At 38.5% G+C, this 23,097-nt stretch overlaps 3 protein-coding genes across 4 annotated transcripts in view; 1 reads left to right on the forward strand and 2 right to left on the reverse strand.

Annotated features, from left to right (window-relative positions):
- The window catches only part of LOC117388846 (ribosyldihydronicotinamide dehydrogenase [quinone]-like), a 186,929-nt gene that overhangs the window by 128,497 nt on the left and 35,335 nt on the right, over positions 1 to 23,097 (reverse strand). The window lies entirely within an intron of this gene.
- LOC117389782 (gap junction alpha-5 protein-like) lies at positions 491 to 1,904 on the reverse strand. The gene has a single exon (XM_033987505.2). The coding sequence runs from the start codon at positions 1,843 to 1,845 to the stop codon at positions 730 to 732; it is 1,116 nt and encodes a 371-aa protein (XP_033843396.1). The 5' UTR covers positions 1,846 to 1,904; the 3' UTR covers positions 491 to 729.
- On the forward strand, positions 20,615 to 22,893 carry gja8a (gap junction protein alpha 8 paralog a). Its single transcript, XM_033987287.2, has 2 exons — positions 20,615 to 21,007; positions 21,455 to 22,893. The coding sequence occupies exon 2, from the start codon at positions 21,470 to 21,472 to the stop codon at positions 22,712 to 22,714; it is 1,245 nt and encodes a 414-aa protein (XP_033843178.1). The 5' UTR covers positions 20,615 to 21,007; positions 21,455 to 21,469; the 3' UTR covers positions 22,715 to 22,893.

The following is a 23,097-nucleotide window of genomic DNA, read 5'->3' on the forward strand; positions in this document are numbered from 1 at the left end:
TGTTTTTATTTACTCCACTGCCAAGTGAAAGAGCTGGAACATAAACGCACAAGACACGGATGATTTGTCACATAATAAATTCAACAAGAAACAATAGTAAGAAATGAAATAAACTAATAACCTGAATGAATACATAAAACATAGTTTGACATAACTGAACAATACACACACAGATAACCATTTATTATGTACAAATTAAAACCTATAAGGAGAAGTGCAACGTTGCCACCTAGTGGCCAAATCTTTTCAGCGTCAGACATTCTGCCATCGAAGGTTTAAAAAAAAAAGAAAATTTACTAAAAAAAAAAACCAACCCCAAAAAACCCCGAACTTTTCACACGATTCTGTTCATTTGTTGTGCTCCGTGTGAAAATGTTTACCACATTTATATTATTGTCCTTGGCATATAGGAATGTATAAAAAATATGTGTGTTAAGGCACTTTTAGTCATGAGTTTTCTATTGCAAGATTTTACAACAAACCTTTTCTTTCTTTATAGTCTGTTTATCAGTTTTTTATGACCTGGTTTTAACCACTTTCTTCCATGTTTAGGCGCAATTATCAGATACAGAACATCTAACCCTGTAAAGTAATTTTGCAGTTTGTTTTTTCAAGCATTAGAACATTTTACAGAACATATATTCTCAAAGATTTCATGTCTCTCACAGGGAGTTAAACCCAGCATTTTGTCAGTCAAACCCTCTTGTGCTTTATATTTTCACAGTGAGTTTATACGGCTAGGTCGTCTTGGCGGGCTCTACTACTGCCCCCGCTGATCTTGCTAAGGCGCCGATTGTCCTTGCTAAAGCTGGACTGTATCAGAGGGGACTGTGAACAGCTGTTGGGCAGCTGTGTGGGTACCTGCTCGTACCTTATTCTCAGAAAATCCCTGTCGTGCTCTACATTGTCACAGCTGTGGTGTCTCTCTGTGGCCAGATTGACTGAGTTCTGCTGCAAAGCCATCCTGTTGCTGAATGGATGTGACGCCATGGAGCTCTGGTCCGATAAGCACTGGCTGAAGTCTGGGGGCGGTGTGCAGGTGGACGGCCGTGGTGGACTGTTGGGTTCAAGAGCTGCAGATACAGACACTGTCACTGCCTTTCTCTGTATCATCCTTTTGTGTACACGCTTTTTAATGCTCTTCCAGCCCAAGTGATAGAGCTCCAATATTGAAAGCAACAAAGACACACCAGCCACTACCAACATGAAAATGATGAAGACGTTCTTTTCTGTGGGGCGTGACATGTAACAGTTGACTGGATTTGGACAGGGCCTTGACTTACATAGATACAAGGCTTTGAGGAAGATCCCGTAAATGAGGTACTGCACAATAATAAACGTCACCTCCATTACTGTTCTGATTAAGATGCTCAGGATGTAAGTCTGCAGCAGGGCCCCTTTTAACCGCACTTTTCCGGGCACATCAGATGAGACTTCCCTCCTACTCTCCTTTTGCTGGATGTACTCCTTCTCCCCATCCAGGTCCTCTCCGCTCTCAGCCCCGCCCTCCTCCTGCTCCTGGCGTCTGCGTTTTTCTTCCTGCCGTACGATGTGCATTGCGTGACCCATGTAGATCAGTGATGGCGTGGAGACAAAGACAATCTGCAGCACCCAGTAGCGGATGTGGGCAATGGGGAAAGCGCTGTCATAGCACACATTGGTACAACCGGGTTGCTGCGTGTCACATAGGAAGTCACTTTGCTCGTCACCCCAAGACGACTCGGCAGCTGTACCCAGAATCAAGATCCGGAAAATAAACAGCACTGTGAGCCAGACTTTTCCAACAGATGTGGAGTGTTCCTGGACCTCCTCTAAGAAGTTCCCAAGGAGACTCCAGTCCCCCATCACCACTCACACACAGCCGAGCTGGGTCCAGACAGAGACTATAGCGATAGGACCACTGGAGGAAGGTGCAGGGGAGACACTATACCAAAAACAAAGACCAGAGCAACAGGTTAGTGTGATGGTTGAGATAATTTTTATTGTGCAATGGAATTATAAAACTGGAATATTGATGTGTTTACATCTTAGAAACCCTGTCATCACTGACTCAAGTCTGGGGACAACAAACTGTTATTAGTGGTGGTATTGCAGGTAAGTTGCAGGTATGCTATACACTGTTGACGCTTTTTTAAATTTACATTACATATACAAAGGGTAGTCACTAGTCAATATGATCTCCAAAACTTCTTTGAGTAGAAAATACAATTCCAGTTTCACAGTTCTTTTGTGAAGTATGCACTAAATTTATTACTATTACTAATCGTTAAAATCATTTTATTGAGTTGTGCAGCAACAGAAAATGTATCTTTATTTCGTTTTCCTCTTCAAATTCTACAAGATGGCAATAAATGGCATTACCTTTGTGCAACAAATACATTTATTTATATAGGTTGGCTTAGATGGTTTTTTGTCATGTAGTGAGAAATACATTGTAATAAGTCATTCTTGCTACTGAAAAATAAATCCATACCCTTAAATCTAAAAATAACTTGGCTAGACTATAGCCTGAGAACTCACCATTTTACAAAAACAAAGTTCAGAAGTTATGTAAAAATACACAAGCATTTTTAGGAAAAATAATTTTCCTTTGCCTTTGAGACATTTTCTCATGTCCCAAATAGTGAGAGTGACAGACAGAGCGATGGTGTGCCATGGGCCATGTCAATGCTGGGAGACTTTGTCCTCTGCTTTGACCCAGAGCTGCCCGGTGCTGCCTTAAGCACATTCAACTTCCCTATGATAGACCACATTTCATGTCCACTGACTATTTCTAATGATTAAGCTCCTTTCACTTGTGTAATAAGCAGCTATCTCAAGGTGCTGATCACATCTCCCCCCTTCTGTGCCGAAAGTGCTCCTTCCATTGACCCTAGCATTAGTGTCAGTTTGGTTTGAACCCAAACATGGCTGTATAGCTAGCTGGTGTGTGTCAGCTATGGATGGCTTTATAAGGCATTTTACCAGACTGCTTAATGAGTGCTATAAATGCCCCTCATCATCTAGAGGTCAAGAAAGCCCATCTAAACTACATGCAGGAATTATCTTTATGTTTTCACATACACTCAAATAAATCAAGCTCTTACTTTGCCATTAGAAGATCAAAGAGGGGAGATGAGTTACAACATGAAGAAAAAGATTGCTGAATAACAAGCTGACAGGTTTTTCCAACACGTCACCCAAGTGGACCTACTACCGTACTTGGGAAAGTTATTGGAAATATACATTCTCTTTAAAAAGCAGTAGTTTATGACAGATGTTGAGGTTAAAGCTAGAATAACAAGCAGGATTAGAAAGATAGCCAAAGAACGCCTTACCACTATTCATCCCTTCCGAACAGTACAATTCCCTATAAAGGTAGTTAACCGCTGTCCACTGGCTTTGAGCTTGCTTGGATGACACCAACCCTGGTTATGTAGTGTGAGGGAGTGATGGTCAACAGCATCTGACCCCTCCCTCCCTCCCTTCTTGCTTCTCAGATGTGTGGATATATATGGCAATAAAATTTCAATTTAGATCATTGTGATCTTCTATGTTAAGGTGCCAAGAGCTGTACAAAATGGGAGCATGTGTGAGGTAAACAGCTATCCATGCCCATGGCTGAAACTCCAAAGGAATTAAGTAAAGCTATTTTTCCTGTCTGCCTAATGGAGCCGACTACAATAAATGAGGCTTGAGTAAATCGCAGTTAGGACACCTCACCATAAAAGTTATATAGAGCCTTTAAGATCAGTTATTGTAGTGCTTTTTGATTGTTTTTATTTTTTATTTAGATAGAAAGCCCAATATAAAAATGTTTCATTTATCGCCCATGGCTAGTATTTCATTATAATGACTCATTTATTTTCATTTGCTCTCATTACTTGTGTAGTCTAGCTCAATGTCTATCCTGTTCTTTTGCTTTTCCTGACAGTTCCACATTGCGTCTTCCTGTTCTCAAAAGGAAGCAATCCCAAACAATATCATTTCCCGAGGACAAAGGTGGACCTACAGTTCTACTTGTGAAAGTGTCTATTGTTCCACCTGTAATTACCAGGGATTTACGAGCATACATCATGGCTTTTGTTGAGCTGCCTGGAGATTGTCCTGCTTGTCATATGTGTTTACAATATCAGGACTAGATTAATGGGAAGATGATGGGCATTCTGGGTGTAAGGCATTCAGACCAGAATATGAGGCAGGCCTTGTGAGATTGTACATATAGTCTGTGTGTAGTGTTGGGAAGTAACTAAATACATGTACTGAAAATAGGTATTCAAGCAGAATGCCTATTTTGTGTAACAATATGCAGGTGCCTTTACTCTTTCATTTGGTGATTCAGAATACAGTAAAGTAAAATGAAAGGAATACTTTGTGATACTTGATCATCCAATTTGGGCTCTGGGCAAAAAAGAAAATACCATTATTGTAATATGATGTGCATTTTTTTCTTCTCTAATTGGTAACAAATCAATGTATAGCAGGGGCTGCAGCACATTTTTTTTTACATTACAATATATTGTATCTTAAAATAACTTTAAATATTGTATTATAACTTTAAATATTGTATTATCTGTATTTTGCTTTTTGTCTTGACTTTTATGTGAAGCACTTTGGGCAATTATAGTTGTTTTTAAATGTGCTATATAAATAAACTTGAATTGAAAAGTACTACTCAGAATACAATACTCTAATTGGACCAATGGAATATCTTACAAAATATATTTAAATGCAGGTATTCGGTATTCTGTAACTAAATACATTTTCAGAGTATTCTTTCCAACACTGTGTGTGTCCTTCAGTGTAATAGGATCCACTGCATCAGATGTAAAAGTGTTATAGAGTCGTGATAAAGTGAGATGTGTGTTTGAAGTGTAGCCAAAAAACTATAAGCATCTAATGACTGGCTTGTGACAGCTGTTTTGGGATGAACTGGAATGCTTGGATGGACATTGGACAGTGTTTTAAAAGGTATAAAGGAATCTTTCAGACATTTTAATTGGAAATTAAAAAAGATTATATATATATATATATATATATATATATATATATATATATATATATATATATATATATATATATATATATATATATATATATATATATATAAAATAAAATATATATATATATATATATATATATTTTTTTTTTTTCAGGCAAAGGTCTTTGTACCTTGCTCAGTCTGGATGTGGCTCAACAATTCAAACTTATTTCATTAATGTATTTTTCCTAGCTCCTGTGAAGGTGTGAAAGTGTTACACTGTCTGAAACCATCCAAACTCTTTTGGGCCTTAAGTTCCAGCCAACTCAAACTCTTCTCTTGTAGTATACTAATAGCTGTAATTGTCATAAAGCATATTGCATTACTTTATATTAATGGAATTATTGTAGTTAAAAGGATAGGACTATAGTTGCTATAAGTTGAACAAAGCTGATGTAATAGTGAGTGTAAATGACAGTATCGGCCCATTATGCGTCACCTCGCAGCAGTGCACTCTGTAGAGACCAGCCTTTGTTAAAGTGCATCTATAAATCCTTTCACATGCACACGTGTTGGACCCGCTCCACACTTTTTCTCACTGTGAAAGTCTGAGATGAAGGAAACACCTTGTCACATGTGATGTTATTACTCAGGCTTATCAAAATTAGCTATTGTGCCAAGATGACAAACAAAATGGCTGTTTATATTTATGTTTTACAGCATAACTTAACACTGCTGCTAATTTAGGCCTATCACGGTAATTACTATATCAATTTATGGTTCAGTATATGAAAGCTTAAACAATATTATTTTGAGGGGCTCAGTATTTATCGTGTGTTGAGTTTCGATTGAGTTCAGATTTTTGTTATTTTAGTTGTAGTATGATTAGATTTGGGCTGTAGACGGTAGAATAAGTGACTTCTATGGCTAATTATTGCTTCATTTTGTTTTTGTTGCAGCTCAGGCCTTTTAATGATACTGTCTATTTTTAAATGGTTTACTGGGATTATCCTGCTTTTTATTGTGACGGTGGCAAAAAATGGTTTCAGTCTTTCTCTGTAGCGAAATATCGTGCTTCAAAATGTGTTATCATGACAAGCCCACACTAGTTATTTCATTTTTTTTTGCTTCCTGTTTCTGAAGAGTGCACACGCAAACCTTGCTTGCTCCTGCTGCTTCTGTCTTTACTTTGCTTTTTAATCATTTAATTATTTTCAGGGCTGGAAAATCTGTCTATTTATCATTTTCTTTTAAGTAAAAACTTTTAAACCATTTTGGCATTTTTAAACAAAATATCTGACAAGAAAAGCAACATGTCCAGGGAGAGAAACTTAAGGATTTTTTTCTGTGAGGGCTAATGGAACAATCAACAACAAATTAATGAACTACAACCACTGATATTTGCTTTAAAATCTGAAAAATGATTTCACCAGATGTTGCCTGTGACTTCCACTGGTAAGAAGCCCACAGTCACTTTCAGAGGAGAGGGTGAAAACTGCTACATTCAACTTAAACCTGTGCCTTTTCCAAAACTTTGTAAAGACCAAAATGCCAAGCCAACAGTGATTAAAGACAATGTTAATATTGTTACATCACCCAAAATACATCTTACAAACAGATTTTGCCATTGTCACAGACTGATGTTAACATACAAATAGAAAATAGATTTTTGTCACAAAACAAGAGCAAATAAGTTGCCGAAAGAGCGCAGGCAGCGATCTGTGCCGAATGTCAAGGTCAGAAATACACTACTTCTGGGCAATGGTGCTAGCAGTGGTGTGAGCCACGGAGGAGACCAAACGTGTTGCTATCCCAGTTACACTGTTGAACAGATTACAACACTCCTGCCAAACGTCTTGTCAACGCACAGAGGAGTTAATCAGCTGATTGTGCACATGGTGGGAGTTAACACAAGAATGGAACAGACTGAAATCTTGAAAAGGGATTTCATTAAATTATTTGAGGAACTTGATAAAGACATTCATCAGTGGACCTCTTCCTAATTTAAACTATGTGTCAATGTGCCAGCACCACCACCTCCACCTCCCCCAGACAACAAGTCAGCAGCAACACCACCACCTTCCCCATCGAAGGATTCATCACCAGTGTCACTTGCCCCAGGGCCCTTGTCACAGGTCTTGGACTGGACTGGTCTGGCAGCCTCTGCAGAGGTTTCAGACTCAGCAGCACCCTCATCACCTCCTCTGCCCACAGACCAGCCCTGGATCTCTTCCTCTAGGGACTCTTCACTCTCCTTTTCCTTCCCACCTTCAGCCATGGCCCTTCCCAACCATCTAGAAAGCCTCATCACATCAAGAGTGCTGGCATCAACTATGCTGAACTCTTCCCCATACAAAACTATGCCTGTTTCACTACCAAAGACCCTCTCACCTATGCTCCCTCAACTCCCCCCTGCTCTGCCTCCTCAGCCCTCACCTAGTTCCTCACCCTAACTCCCCCCTGCTTGCCCTCCCCCTGCCTTTTCCCAGAGCTGTTATCACCAAGAACAAGGACATACAGAGCCTCTGCTGTCGCAAGACATAGTCATGATAAAGGTAATATCAGGCTGAGGCTCTGTGATGGAGCTATATCTGCAGTTACACCACATAGACTGATTAACAGAAGGACATTTAAACTGTCTTGTAGCAAATGTAACAAATAAATTTTATTAAGGATTTAAAGATCCTTAAAGATTTATTTTCTTCTTTTAATCTTGACTTGATGCTTATAACTGAAACATGGCTTGACAAAAACACAGTTAATGCAGTTCTAGTGGAATCAGCTCCACCCAACTTCAAGTTTGAATCAGAAACATGTGGAAACAAACAGGGTGGAGGTGTGTGTGTTTTTTAGAGATAATTAAGTTACTCACAGCTTTGGGGTGTTTTCATCTAAGCAGAGCTAAAACAATCACACTTAGTGTGATTAGTCACAAGTGTGACTAATAACATTTAGTCACATACAAACATCCCCAGCACTGTCAAAGTTTTATTGATAATTTTACTGAGATGCTTTCAGTTGTATGTACAGACTTTGATGGTTTAGTCATAACAGGGGAGTTTAATGTACATGTGGATAATGTGTTTGACAGAAACGCTAAAGAGCTCAGTGCTTGTCCTTTGGTCTGACTCGGCATGTCAGCGAGCCCACCCACATCGGAGCGCACACCCTGCTTATTACAAAAGTAGTAAATATTTCAAATGTCACTGTGGTCGATGTTGCTCTGTCTGATCATTTCTGTGTCTTCTTTGACTTGTTTGTTATTCCCAAACCAGTGGCTGGTCCTGCAGTTGTTCAGACATGACACATAAATGATAAAACAGGTGCACTGTTCATGGAAATGATACACTTTGCAAATGCTTCATGTTCTAATGTTGATGATTTGTTGAACTCTGTGACTTTGAGTGTTTTGAATGTTCTGGACACCATGAAGGTTAAAATGGTTAAAAAATAAGCAGAAAGTGCCATGGAGGAATGATGACTCGGTCAGGGCACAGATAAGGGGGTGCCAGAGGGCCGAGTGGGAATGGCGCAAGTCAAAGCTCCAGGTTCATTATGAGATTTACAGAGAAAAGATGCACATGTACAACCACAGTTTATGTAGAACAAGAGAAAGGTATTTTTCAGAAATTATTGGAAGTTGCATTGAAAACTCAGATGTTCTGTTAGTAGCAGTAAACAGATTAAAAAAACCCTCCAGCTCCACTGCTATGTCTAAGTGCAATGAATTTGCTGTTTTTTTGGTGACAAGTTTCAGGGCATTAAAAATGCCATCAATTCCACAACACAAATAACAACCCTGCAGCCACCTAGACACTAACTGAGTAACTGGCAAAACTGTCCAAGACATTGTCACCAGATTAAGTTCTACTTGCTGCCTCGATGTGTTACCCACTAGATTACTAAACGTCTGTGCTCAGCTGTTTGCTATCACCACTTGCTTGCATAGTTAACATGTCACTTCAATAAGGAAAGTAAGATTATATATATATATATATATATATATATATATATATATATATATATATATATATATATATATATATATATATATATATATATATATATATATATATATATATATATATATATATATATATAAAATGTTCAATCTCTACACGCTGCCATTAGGCCAGTTAATAGGCAGCAATAATGTATGTCTCACTGGCAGCAGGTGAATATGGACCAGTGCCACTGCATCCAACAGATCAGTGTGTGGATGCAAAACAATTTTCTCCAGCTGAACTCAGAGTGATTTCATAGTCTTTGGCCCACAGAAACAAAGAGAATGTGTCAGCAGTCACCTCCAGTCTCCCTAAAACTTTCAAATCAGGCTAGAAATCTAGAAGTCTAATAATGGACCCAGACTTTAACTTTAACAGCCACATCAAATCAGTAGCATCTGCAGGTTTTTATTGTTAACTAAAATGTGTTTCAAAAACCAAAGTTTTACTGTCAAAAGCAGACTTGGAGAGACTTATCCATGCGTATGTCTCCAGTAGGTTGGACTACTGTAGCAGCCTGTTCACTGGCCTCTCCAAACGAGTGTTAAGACCTCTGCAGTACATCCAGAACACTGCTGCTCTGGTCCTGACTAGACCCAGGAAGTATGAGCACATGTGTCCTGTGCTCAAGCCTCTGCACTGACTCCTGTGGCTCAGAGAATAGACTTTAAAGCAACTCTACTTGTGAACAAGTCTCTCCATGGCCTAGCACCAAAGTACATCTCCGACATGTTATATGAACCATCTTACACTTTGAGATGGTCTTTTTTCCAGACTACAATGAAGATTTGTTCATAACAAATACATTAGTGTCAGTGTCAAGTGGAGAGGGTTCAAACTAGATCATATGCTTGATATCATTCTCTTGATTTTATGTTTTAACCGAAACATGGCCTGACAAAAACACAGGTAATGCAATTCTAGTGGAATCGACTCCCCACAACATCAGGCTGATAAAAAGGGTGGAGGGATGTGTGTTTCTTTTTTTTTTAGAGATAATTTAGTTACTCACAGGTTGTCATTTGAGGTGTTTTCATCTTCTGAGTATGTTTCCTATAAAATGGAGCTAAAACAATCACCCTCGATACTCTACTTAGTCACATACAATCCTCCCCAGCACTGTCAAAGTTTTATTGATAATTTTATTGAGATGCTTTCAGTCATATGCATTGATTTTGATGGTTTAGTCATTACAGGTGATTTTAATGTACCTATGAATAATGTGTTTGACAGAAACGCTAAAGAGCTCAGTGCTTGTTTTTATGTGAATGTGACCCAGTTTATTTATGTTTTTTGTTTTTGTTTTTTTTAATAAAGCCTTTATTTAATGATTAAAAAGCAGAATATCTAGTGACTTTATTACAGAAATTCTGCTTGTGCAATAAACACTCCTTATAATGGCTTGTTTTCCCATCACAGTTTATCAATCTGATGAAATATTTTGTCAAACCACAACAAGATAAGTAATTTTTACATGTATTGGCTTTACATGATGGTGTAATCAGTTAAATCAGTTCACACTTTAAAGTCAATACTATAGTGTCTGTTAGCAGGAAAAAGATAAAAACTTTTATTGACATGTCCTAAAACGTCTGTTCAGCTGTGCATATGACTGAAAGGTTTTTATTCTGCACTCTTCTCTTTTAATGTACTTTATTTAGATTTGATTATTTATGTTTTGATTTGTTATATTGTGATTTTAATGTATTTCTTATTCTGTAAAGCACTTTGAATTACTTTGTGTACAAACAAACTTGCCTTACCTTGCCTTTTTTAAATTTTATACTTGAAATCGTAGCATAGAATTATATTATTATATAATATATATAATATATAATTATATTATTAACTGATTTGTCCAGCTGTTCAAGGTCCAAGGATTAACATATTTTAGGCTTCAATAGAATGAGCAGTAGATTATATATGTTGGTTAATGTAGATTGCTTTGTGATCTCTAACTCATTGCATAAACTGTGACGGTTGAGTAGACAGAGTGCAGAAGACCGGGAGCTTAAACATTCTATACAACTTAAATACAAAAGAATCTGCACAAAATGGGTTCTAGTCGTTTGTAGTTTACACTGGTGCCCTTTGTCATCATACCATCCTAATGTATCCGAACAGCCCACTCAGAGATGTACCCCTCATAGGACTGTGTGTTTGGACTGACCTGCACTAAGACTTAAGTATTCTGAATTGTTGTACATTTAGTTTCATTGTGTGATAGAGAGATAGGTGGATCTTTCTGTAATCGAACATATGATCTAGTTTGAACCCTCTCCCACTTGACACTGACAGTAATACATTTGTCATTAACAAACCTTCATTGTAGTCTGGAAAAAAGGACCATCTTATTTGACATTTTCTAGTGGGACAAATTTGGCGTCAGATCCTCACTAAACTGAGTAAAACCAAATTTGGTGTGCGTGCGCCAAAACAGCACTGACATTGTGTTGTATATAGGACAGCACTATAGATCAATGTCGGCACTGTTTTTCAGTGGTTTGTGCTCTTCAAAGAATCACAGTTTTTACTACAAAAGTAAATGTGACCCAGTGTATTTATGTCTTTTTTTTTTATTTAAAAGCAAAATATCTAGTGACTTTATTGCTGAAAATCTGCCTGTGCAATAAACACTCCTTATAACGGCATGTTTTCCCATCACAGTTTATCTATCTGATGAATTATTTTGTCAAACCACAACAAGATAAGTAATTTTTACATGTATTGGCTTTACATGATGGTGTTTTAAATCACACTTTAATTCACACTTTAAAGTCAATACTGTAGTGTCTGTTAGCAGGAAAAATGTAAAAAAGTTTTATTGATGTGTCCTGACTTTATTGGGCTTTATTTAATTTAAGCAATTTTGTTATGTTTTCTGAGTATTTAATAGAACTTATTTCATTTGCGGCATGCTCTCTGTCTCACTAAAAAGTTTTCTATTGGATCATTTATCGTTCTTCTTATTTATGTAGTTAGTGACTGCCTTTGAATTATGTGCCCAAGAAATTGAAGATGAACAAGAACATGGACAGTGGAGTTGCTGGATTAAACTGTCAACGAAGTGTTCCCTAATTGATGTTTTGAGTCAGTTGCTTTTCCCTGTAGTGACACAATTATGAATAATACATATGATTGACATGACTGATGGAAGCCTGTAGCCGCACTTGTGTCTATTAGTGGCAATGCTATTAACACGTGCCGGGGTCAATCCCACTCTAACAGCAGCTGGACTGTCTCCCACGAGGTTAAGGATTACAGAATGGAACTAGTGAGGTTAACTTTAGCTACGCTGGCTTTGGCAAAGGGTGATTTTGGATTTGTGCGACTTACTACTTGTGTGAATCTAGCCAGAATATTCGTCATCCGAACTGTTCACCTGTCCCCACCACTGAGATGCTGCCGATCAGCGTTAGCAAGCGGCCAGAGTGCTGCTGCCTTACATGGTTGTTTGGATCTTCAGCTGCCAGTGTACACAGACCTACAGCGTTGTTATGATCTATTATCTTCAAATGGCATCACACGGCAACACAAGTGGAAAACTGAAAGGTGTGACAAAAAAAACATCATTGGATCTAATGAGAGGCAGATTTTTTGTTGGTTTTTGATTCATTCCTGACTCATTTTTGGTAGAGTTCTGCCACTGTTGTCACTGTGAAATCTAATATGTTAATACTGAGCCTGTGTCACATGTTCTGGCACTGACTTTTATAGCGAGTTAATGGCAGCTCTTGATGGAGGATTTACATTATGGTAACTGCTGCTTCACCTTGTTTGTCAGAGGCTGCCACATGGTCAGGTGTGAGAGAAGGAAAACCAGATGGATTTTTAACTTGAGCAATGCTTTTAGTTTTAAAACAGAATTATGCTGATAACGATAAGCTTTTTTCTGTCTTTTTTCTGTATTTAATTTAGTAATTTTATTTAGATATACCCAACTTAGACTGGTTACTTTCAAATATTAACAGAATTTACTGGTTCTCGTCAAATATTTTGTTTATTTTAATATTTTTTTAATGTTATATTATTACTATTTTAAATTTCCTTAACAGACTTCAGTGTTTTGTACATAAAGTGTGAAAATTAGAAAGTTAGCCAAGGTATGGGTGTGGTGAGTAAAATATTACTTTTAACTTTTTTTTTATTTTATTCGAATACTACATTTTCTACATACTATATATTAAAATGATAGTAAAAAGTGAAATTGACTCACCTGAATAATACGTCTGTAATGGCCGGTGTCTGGTGAGGGTTACTTCTAATCCTGAAGTGCCTACACTTATTGGACCACAGCTGACCGACTCCACACTGGAAGTCCTCATGGGGGGACCAGAAGAAAATTCGAGGCATCATACTAGACTTTTTCCCACCCTGGCCCTCCCTCCGGTCCCTCCTCTCCCCCTCCTCACCCCCCTTTTCGTCTTAACATCCCTGGTGCACTATTTTCTGCTGGGAAGCATTCTCCGGCAGCAGCCGAGGGGAAGTGGAATTGTTTTCTGGGATCAATGGCAATTCCGCTCCGAGTAAACTTCCAAAGTACTCAAATTTACGGCATGTTCCTAGCAGTTTTCAAATCTAAACAGTCTGAGTCCACAGAGTTCATCTATGTAAAATTTGAGGTGTTGCAAATTGAATAATTCACCAAAGATTTCAAGGAGTTACAAGTGAGCCTTTGTTTTCTGTGTTCTGGATTTGGTCATATGTAATGGGGAATCCTCCATTGCCTAGAGATAAAAATGATATAATGAAAGTCTTTCATTTACACTTCAAGACAACAAACATGCCATAAAGCGTTGTGGTGTGTATGTATGTGCAATTTTGACATTAGTTTTAAAAGATCTTTAACTTTTTCTTCCAAACATCTTAAAATCTACGGTTTGCAGCTTGAATGACAACGTTCATATCGGTGCCAATCACGGTGTTGGCAGTGGCACAGCAAAGAAAATGTTTTTTTAAGTGTAGTGGTGAAAACTAAATGACAAGGATCACATGACAACCCATGCATGTTCTGTAGCCCAGGGCTGCAGCCTCTAATGCCCATCTCTCACATATTTTGTGCTCTGCCTGGGTAATTTTCCAATGAATGTTAGCTATAGCAAATTGTAACTGTTAAATCATTCATGTAAGGCAAGGCAAGGCAAGTTTATTTGTATAGTTAATTGTTAGTTGTGTAGTTAATTTGTACACTAAGTAATTAAAAGTGCTTTACAGAAGAAGACAGACATTAAAATCACAATACAACAAAACAAAACATAAATAATCCTAAATAATCATCATAAAATTAACATTAAAAGAGAAGAGTGCAGAATAAAAACCTTTCAGTCCTATGCACAGCTAAACAGAACCGTTTTGAGTCTGGATTTAAACTTTGTCAATGTAGAGGCCTGTCTCACATCTTCAGAAAGATTGTTCCAGGTTTTAGCTGCATAAAACTGAAACACTGATTCCCCATGTCCCCTCCCTGAAGTCCTTAGAGTGTGAGATGTAACCCAAACATAACAGTATAAACATATTATTCACACATCACTAATAAAAAAATATTCTTGAGATAGGTACAAAAACTGAAACCAAAAGTTCTTAAACAAGTTGGGCATTTGAACAGCACACTCTCCTTGACTTGATAGGCAAAGGAAAATTATTGCTAATTCTACTTCCATAAGACTCATTGTCATTGGGATATCTTCAGCATTTCTACCTGCTTTATCTTGCATTAGAAAAACAGGCTCAATAATCAGTTGGCTAATACAGTTTAACATGGGTATTATATACAGTTTCATATAGAACTCACTGTTAAAGCACCTATATTACACAAAACTGGCTCTTCTGAGCTTTAAGCTATCTTATAATATTGTTACCTCAAGAATATACCTGGAGCTGTGTTTTTTTTCTTTCACACATATTTTAGTAACCCTTTATTATTAGTCTATTGTTATTCTACATCTCCAAAGCTCAAAACACTTGTCATGTCATAAAACTGTAGTTTTCAAATTAACATCTACGTTTTACCTTTAGTTTAGTAAAGATTATCAGTTCTAGGGCTGAAATTATCCAAATGATTCTAGTGACGGCGTATTGAGTTCAAAAACACAGTGAAGCACTGTTTTACCACATGACATCACAAGGTGGAACAGAGTATTTTCTATTTGCGAGAAGAACTCAATATGCAGGGTCTGTGTGTTAAGTGTGTGTGAATGAAACAAAACACTCCAGGTATGTAAAATTCTAGGTATCTTTGTGATAAGGAAACAACATTATGACACAGTTTAGAAAAAAAATGTAATACAGGCCCTTTAAACAGTTGGTAGGACAGTGACATGTGATATGAAATGAGTTATATGTTTTCATATGTTCACATCTGCTTCTATATTTACTTGGGATCTAGACTGATTCTTTCTATATATTCTAAGCACAAGAACTCTCACATTTTGCTAATTACTAAGTGTAAATCTTTGGCTGGCCAGGCAACTTGTATACATCAAATGTATAGTAAAGTTATAATTTATTCAGTTAATAGTACTGCAGATGAAAACGGATTACTAGAGTGTTGAACAAACACTTAAATATGTTTTAATGTAATAGTTTCACTAACAGCTATTTGTGGTTCCAAGTTATACTATTGAAAAAACAACTAAAAATAACTAGTCTGTAATGCAGACCATGGTATGTCCATTAAGGTCTGTCACCAACCTCAGCTCATCTGTGTCTTCTTAAAGTTATTTTTAACCCTTGTTAATATGTTTAAAAGAGCACTTGGTCTCTGTGGTAAATGATTAGTTCTGTTTACTCATCAGTGAACAGGTGAGGAGCAGTGACAATCCGACCAGGACGACTGTTGTGTTTATTTGGGCCTTGTCACACTGAAGATATGTATTTGTATCTAGAGCTATAGTTGTGACAGTGTGACCTATGACCCTGCCCAGACTGATACCACACACAAGGAATATGCTGGATGCATAAATGGGTCAGGCATGCATGAGCCACATGCGTCCACCTGGTGTCAAAGGCAGTAGTTTTCAACAGCTAATAGTCACAATGAATGAATCATTTGAAAACAGAATCAAAACAAAAGTGATTATTGTCAGAAATTGTGGTGCTTTTGTAAAAGGTTATCTTAACTGTTTGGCTTTTGAAATGTCCTATTATCCCATTATGCTATACATGTAATATATACAACAGTATTGAATTTAAAAGTCAGTCTGGTTCAAGTTAAAATCTTATATCAATGTTTATGCTTTTATACAAGCTTTTAAAATGCGGTCCTTGGGCCGAGAGAAAGTAACCGTTGGAAAGCTAAACATATCCCATGCTGTGGCCTGTGTCAGTTCCTCCTCCACCCAAATGGAGAACAAGGTTATCAAGATATGGAAACTTGGACTCCTGATGGCGTATTCTGGACGTCTGCAAACTGCAGCATCTCAGAGTGGAGTGGTGATGAAGGAGTGACCCAACAAACGCAGGAAGAGGGATATCTGCAAGACCCCTAACCCGACGGAGCGACAAATAAACCCAGACATGAGGATAGACGGGCCTTGTGTGCAAGCTCTGCACTTTGTGTGTTAACAGATTGACTTTGTCGTGTTTCAAGTGTACAGAATAACTGAAGACAGAACAGAGCTCACACACTCATTTGTGCTGCCAATCATCCCCAAAACACTGCTCACAATTTATGCTGAGCCATGTTGTAGAAATCTATTTCAGTGTATTCTTTGAAGAATGTATTCTTAGAAGAAAATGTCCCATCTTAATTAGTGATAGATGAGTTTTCTAAGAGATTTGCTGAAATAGCTATTTAGCAAATACCAAGAACAATTTACAAATATTGTAATATAATGAAAAAAGACAAACAGATGAGCCTCGTTAGATTTGAAGAAGGTGAAGAAGGCTTTATTTTTTGAGCAAATTTTCACCACTTCTTTCTGATACTATTTTGGTACTATGGACACTTTTATATAAATTATTTTTGTTTTTGTTATTGACACTCTTTTCTGAAGGTAAATGAACTGCATAATGTAAAAACTGGAGCACTGGAGTTTGATGGCAACAGAATTTTCTGTGTCTTCCTTGTCAGTTGTTAAACAAAAAGCTAAAAGGAGAAGATAAGCCAGATTAAATAAAAAAGAAACCGAGAATATGTTTTTGCTATGTATTTATCAGTTTTGCCTGCTTTGTGTGTTATGCGAGACATTTCCATAAGAACACTCAATTCAAGGTCTTCACGAATAAAAATACCTGACTGATACATGAAGGTTTGTTTTTGAAAACTTTTGTTTCCATATTTTCTGTTTATGTAACAAGGAGCTTACAGCACCTACCTTTTACATTAATAATGATTTGTTATCAAAAACCATCAAATGGAGTTGAAGTCAGATTTTGTTCAAATCAATGACATTAGTGACGTGTGACCGCATGTTTCTGCCTTATTAGACCATTATTTGTATTATGGTTGTTTTTCTTAGTCATTGTTAAAATGATCTGGTTTATTAAGGAAACTCTGTCAACTGTAAACAGTAAATCACTTGTCCCACAGGGTGAAAGTGTGTGAGAACCTCCTCTGTACGTCTGGCAGTGTACGGCCGAGGCTGTTGCCAGCGCTCCTATCCGCAGATAACATTGTGAGGGCCATTGCGCCGACTGAGGGATGTGGACGCCTCAAATCATCCTGTGGCAGGCCATGTGTTCCTCCCATACAAGCAAGGTGGGTGTTCCCTCCTAAATCTATAAAGTCACCTCTTTACATAGTTGGCTCTGCTCTGAATATATGCATACCTCTAGTGCTACATTCTTCTATGAACCAAACACTAGACATATATCAGTAAAAATAGGCATAAACTATAATCCTAAATCCCATGTAATCATTATCTAGCTAGCCAGGTGAGTTTCTTAAATAAACATTTCACCTTTTCCTTAGAAACTACTTAGTCAGATGGATGCTTTTACTTGGGCCCTGATGTCTGAAAGGTCAACATATTGCTGTTCAAATTTTAAAAAGGGCAAAGAGATTGTGGGAAAATGTGTCCTGCAAACAACCCAACACCAAGACGGCAGACATTTCCTTTAACTTCCTGCCTGAGGTGAATTATTATCTAAACCTCTAACCCATAGCCATAGAGGGCTCAGTCCAGTCACACACAGCAGTCCTGACGCTAAGCACTCATCTACCCTCCGCCCAAATATCTCCATTGTGTCGCACGTCCACCCTGTGCTCTGTCCCTAGTGCCCACTGCCACATACATAGGAAATGGCCCTTCCACTACTTTCTTCCTCTACTTGTGAGAACAATTTATTCACAGTCTCTCAGCCCTCGTCTTTCTTGTCAGCCAAGTGTCAGATGTCCATCCTGTGCTTGTTGCATTGCATTCCCCCATAAAATCTAAATTATACACAAAACTAATGATCAAGACTACAACCAGCAGACATTCCTTTGAGAATTGAGTTGAAAAAAACATTACAAATAAAAAACAGGACAGAGGCTGTTATCAGGATAGGAAACCTGAAGCACATGCAGGTTGTGAGTCAAAACAGTCCACTCTTCTCAGGGTTTGAACTGTAATCTGTGTAACCATTCATTGGTATTTAACTGTGTAACAAACACAATAGGCGGAAAAAAGTATTTCATTTTTTACCAACTTCAGAACTCCTGGAGAATTTTAATTGACCCTTTATGACTTCCATTTTATTACACAATACACTCTGAAAAGGTTCACAATCACCAAATATGTATACTTTGGCTAAAAATAATGACTATCCTTGTTTAAAGTACATGTTAATTTAATTGTCCAGTTGTAAGTCAAATGTTCGGCCCACCAGGCTTCATTTAAGATACTTAAATACTTATATATATATATATATATATATATATATATATACACACACACATATGTATATAAAAACAACGTTAGTTTGATGGCATCATTGGAACAGAATGGTTTCTAAACAGATGACTCATGAGTTAAACACCTCTAAGGACAAAACCAAGGGTTTTAACATTGAAATGCTCCAGGTCACAGCTGTAACAAAGAAAACTGTTGGCACTTACAAATATGAGTTCAAATATGTATGCATTATGTTTCACTAAACAAACAAGTGCTTAGAAACAAGTGTGTGTGTGTCTTAAGCATAAGCCTTGTACCATTGAGGCCTCTGTGTCATGAGATGCAGCGCTGCCCCAGGTCACGTTGTATCTGTGAAGGCCATCGCTGATAGCATCGCGCTAAACTGCAGCTGAAAGACTCTTTTCTCTACTACTTTGTATGACACACAATTCATGTGATTTAAATATGGGCCGAGAATAGGAGCAGGGAAAGCACAGGTTATTCCACAGTTACATTATTTTTGTTTAAAGAAAGTATAACTTTTTGTTTTTTTCTGTTGAATCATTTTGGCAGTAGGTCCAGAAAGTATTCTTATTATTCTCTTAGCATTCCTATTTTTCTTTTACCATAAATTCAGTATATATCAATATTAAAACAAAGTTATTTTATTAACTTTTTGTTTCAATATTGATATATACTAGGTTTTTGTTACTTCCTTTTTTATTAACACTTCACAGTGAGGAGAATTTGTGTTAACATTGCCATATGCAGGTCACAGTTTGATATTTTTGTTCACTTGCTAACTATCTGATTAAGGGCCTGTTGGTGCTCTACGTTGCTTTCCAATCTAACCTTACGCCTCACTGCATATTCTCAAAAGAGTCCGCACCCTAAATCATGACATCATGTCTTTGTGTGAAATCCTACTGCTATTCACGGGTCCAGCGTAGGGCTTAGCATGCATGCGTTCACTATACCAACACGTAGCTCTTTAAAGGCAGCCCTGGTCCCCAAACTTAGTGGATAGAGTTAGAGATGTCAATATGGCCGCCATGTTCAGATCTGCTCAGCCTTCCTGTTTCTTCTTTATTCATGATAAATGGTATCTGCAAGTCTGAGGGGGCCCTTAGGTGCAGCTGACAACCTCAGTTATGGTTTTGAATCATCAGTTTTTAATAGTGAAATCTTAATTCTGGTGACCAGCTAGATGAAATAAAATCATGTTAATTAAAGTTTAATACATATCGCACATCAAATCTGGAATCTTTTTTACAATTAAACATGGCACACTATTAAAAAAGAAATTGTGGAAGATCAGTTATCACCTTTTGCAGTAATAAAGAGCATTAGCAATACATTAAAATACATTAAACACAACTCAACTCTAAGATGACAAGCAAAATGTTTCACTCGTTTCACTCTTTTAATAACAGTGGAATCATCCAAACAACGATCCCTGTCGAGTGTTGTTCTTGCACGATCCAGGAAGGTTTGACTAACCTCCTGTAATTTACTTCATTCAAGTGTGCTGTTCATTCGTAGCATTCTTTACATTCCATCTACGGGACACAGAACAAAGAACATAAAAAGATACTTACATATACACAAAGATTTACAGTGAATGTAGATAGAAAAGTGCTTTATATGTGCATTTATTTGGAACAATTATGTAGCTGAAAAGATCTAACATTGTACCGCAGTAACAGCACAATATGAGTGCACACTGGACACTACTCTCTCCATGTCTGCCAAAGCGAGTGGCTTGGTGTTGGCCTGCCTCACTGCTCTAATATTTGCCAGGGAATACAGCTGGAGGAGGCCTAATGGTCGCTGTTGTTTCTTCCACTGTATCTGTTTTTACATACATTTTATATTAGCAGTTGCATAGAGCTGCCGAGTGGTGCATTGGACCCAGTGCCCTGGCCATGCAGTGTCCATGTTGGTATGGAAGCCTGAGGCCTGCTCCCATACATCCCTGCACCGGCGTGGTTGATCCTATTGTCCACTGCGTCACCACACGTCGCCCTCAAATAAAGGCCGTCTGGCTCCAAGCTTAAATATTGCAGCTAACTAAAAACCAACCATCAGAGCCGATTCATTCACATCTGCTCAGTGGGGCGACAAGGACAGGGCTTTAGGTGGGAAAGAGGGCAGAAAAAAGTTCACTATTCCCTGCTGGGTGCCAAGAGGACGGGACAGGACTCAACTTTGCCGGAGCCGCAGCTGTGGCAAGTTACTCATTTATTTTAATTTATTATGGGTATAGAGGTGTGAGGTATTTGATCGTTAATATGTTGTATTTTTATTACCTTTAATGTTACACATCTACAAATACATCTAAAAGTGGCAATCCATACATGCTGCTTTTCTGTACTGTATTTATTGCTTTAAATTTCTGTTAAACTTAATCTCGACGACAGGGCCCAAATTGTGTTTTTAATAACTTTAATTACAATTTTAATCCATGTTCTACTCAAAACCCGTTGGTGCTTCAAATGTAAAAATGAATTCCTCAATACTGAAATAACTGAAGCGTCAGAATAGTTTTAATTCCAGATTAATTTCTTGCTTTTGACACTCTCTTTTCTCCTCCCCTTGTCCATCCTACCTGATCACCCCACCCCATGATTTGGGTGCACCCTGTTTCCCTCCCTACCCCACTCTTTACTTTTCAGTGCTACGGACCGATCATGGGTGACTGGAGCTTTCTGGGCAATATTTTAGAGGAAGTCAACGAGCACTCTACGGTGATCGGCCGGGTGTGGCTCACAGTTCTGTTCATTTTTCGTATCCTTATACTGGGCACCGCTGCTGAGTTTGTTTGGGGCGATGAGCAGTCTGACTACGTGTGCAACACTCAGCAGCCTGGATGTGAAAATGTGTGCTACGATGAGGCCTTCCCAATCTCGCACATTCGACTTTGGGTGCTGCAGATCATTTTTGTGTCCACGCCATCGCTGGTGTATGTCGGCCATGCTGTGCACCATGTCCACATGGAAGAGAAACGCAAAGAGCGCGAGGAGGCAGAACTGAGTCGGCAACAAGAGCTGAGTGAGGAACGCCTGCCACTGGCTCCAGATCAGGGGAGCGTCCGAACTACGAAGGAGACCAGCACCAAGGGGAGCAAGAAGTTCAGGCTAGAAGGCACTTTGCTCAGAACATATATTTGCCATATAATCTTCAAGACACTGTTTGAGGTGGGCTTTGTGGTTGGCCAGTACTTCTTGTATGGGTTTCGCATCTTGCCACTGTACAAATGTAGCCGCTGGCCTTGCCCCAACACCGTAGACTGCTTTGTATCCCGTCCTACAGAGAAGACAGTCTTCATCATCTTCATGCTGGCTGTGGCTTGTGTTTCTCTCTTCCTCAATTTTGTAGAGATCAGCCACTTGGGCTTGAAGAAGATCCGCTTTGTGTTTCGGAAGCCAGCCCCAGCTCCAGCACAGGGCGAGGGATCAGCTCTACCCTCACCACAAGGTAAAGGCCTGGCCCCACTGGCTGTGCCATCATTACAGAGAGCAAAGGGCTACAGGCTGCTGGAGGAGGAGAAGGCCCCTCCAGTGACACATCTCTATCCTCTGGCCGAGGTGGGCATGGAGGCTGGCAGAGGCATCTCCTCTTTCCCGAGCCTGGAGGACAAGGCAGAGGAGGGGCTACCAATGGAGAGCATCTCAAAGGTTTATGATGAGACTCTACCGTCTTATGCCCAGACCACAGAGACAGCTGGGGTGACTCTACATGAGGAGGAGGAGGAGGTGCAGTCCGCAGAGGCACAGGCACAGACAGGGAGAATGGAGGAATTAGCTGATGAGGATGTTGAAGTGCAAGCAGCAGCAAATGACATGGAGGCATCGGATACGATAGAGGACACTAGACCACTGAGCCGAATGAGCAAAGCCAGTAGCAGGGCCAGGTCAGATGACCTCACTGTATGAATATGTGAGAGAACAGAAGCTAGCGCCACACTGACAATGTTGAACACACACACACCTAAAACTCTGCTCACTATGAAAACAGGTGTTAAACGAAGAGCCGCACATACATACATGCAATAGATGTGTACTGAAAAAAATTTAGGAACAAAAATAATGTGATCTAGACTAAAAGTAGACTTAAAAGTAGTTTTTTATATATTTAAAATATGTTTTAGTACCTATAAAAATATGCATGGAAGGAGGGGAACTGTTTTTACTTGATGAAAATCTATGGTCATTTTAAGAACCATCTTTTTCTATTGAAGTTTTAATCGATCAAAAAGTGCATAGGAGTTTGTACATGAGGTTGTGGAAGGTAGGGGAGAGAAAGTAGTTTGTACTTT

Source organism: Periophthalmus magnuspinnatus, chromosome 21 (genome assembly GCF_009829125.3).
Source record: "Periophthalmus magnuspinnatus isolate fPerMag1 chromosome 21, fPerMag1.2.pri, whole genome shotgun sequence".
Taxonomy (NCBI): Eukaryota; Metazoa; Chordata; class Actinopteri; order Gobiiformes; family Gobiidae; genus Periophthalmus; species Periophthalmus magnuspinnatus.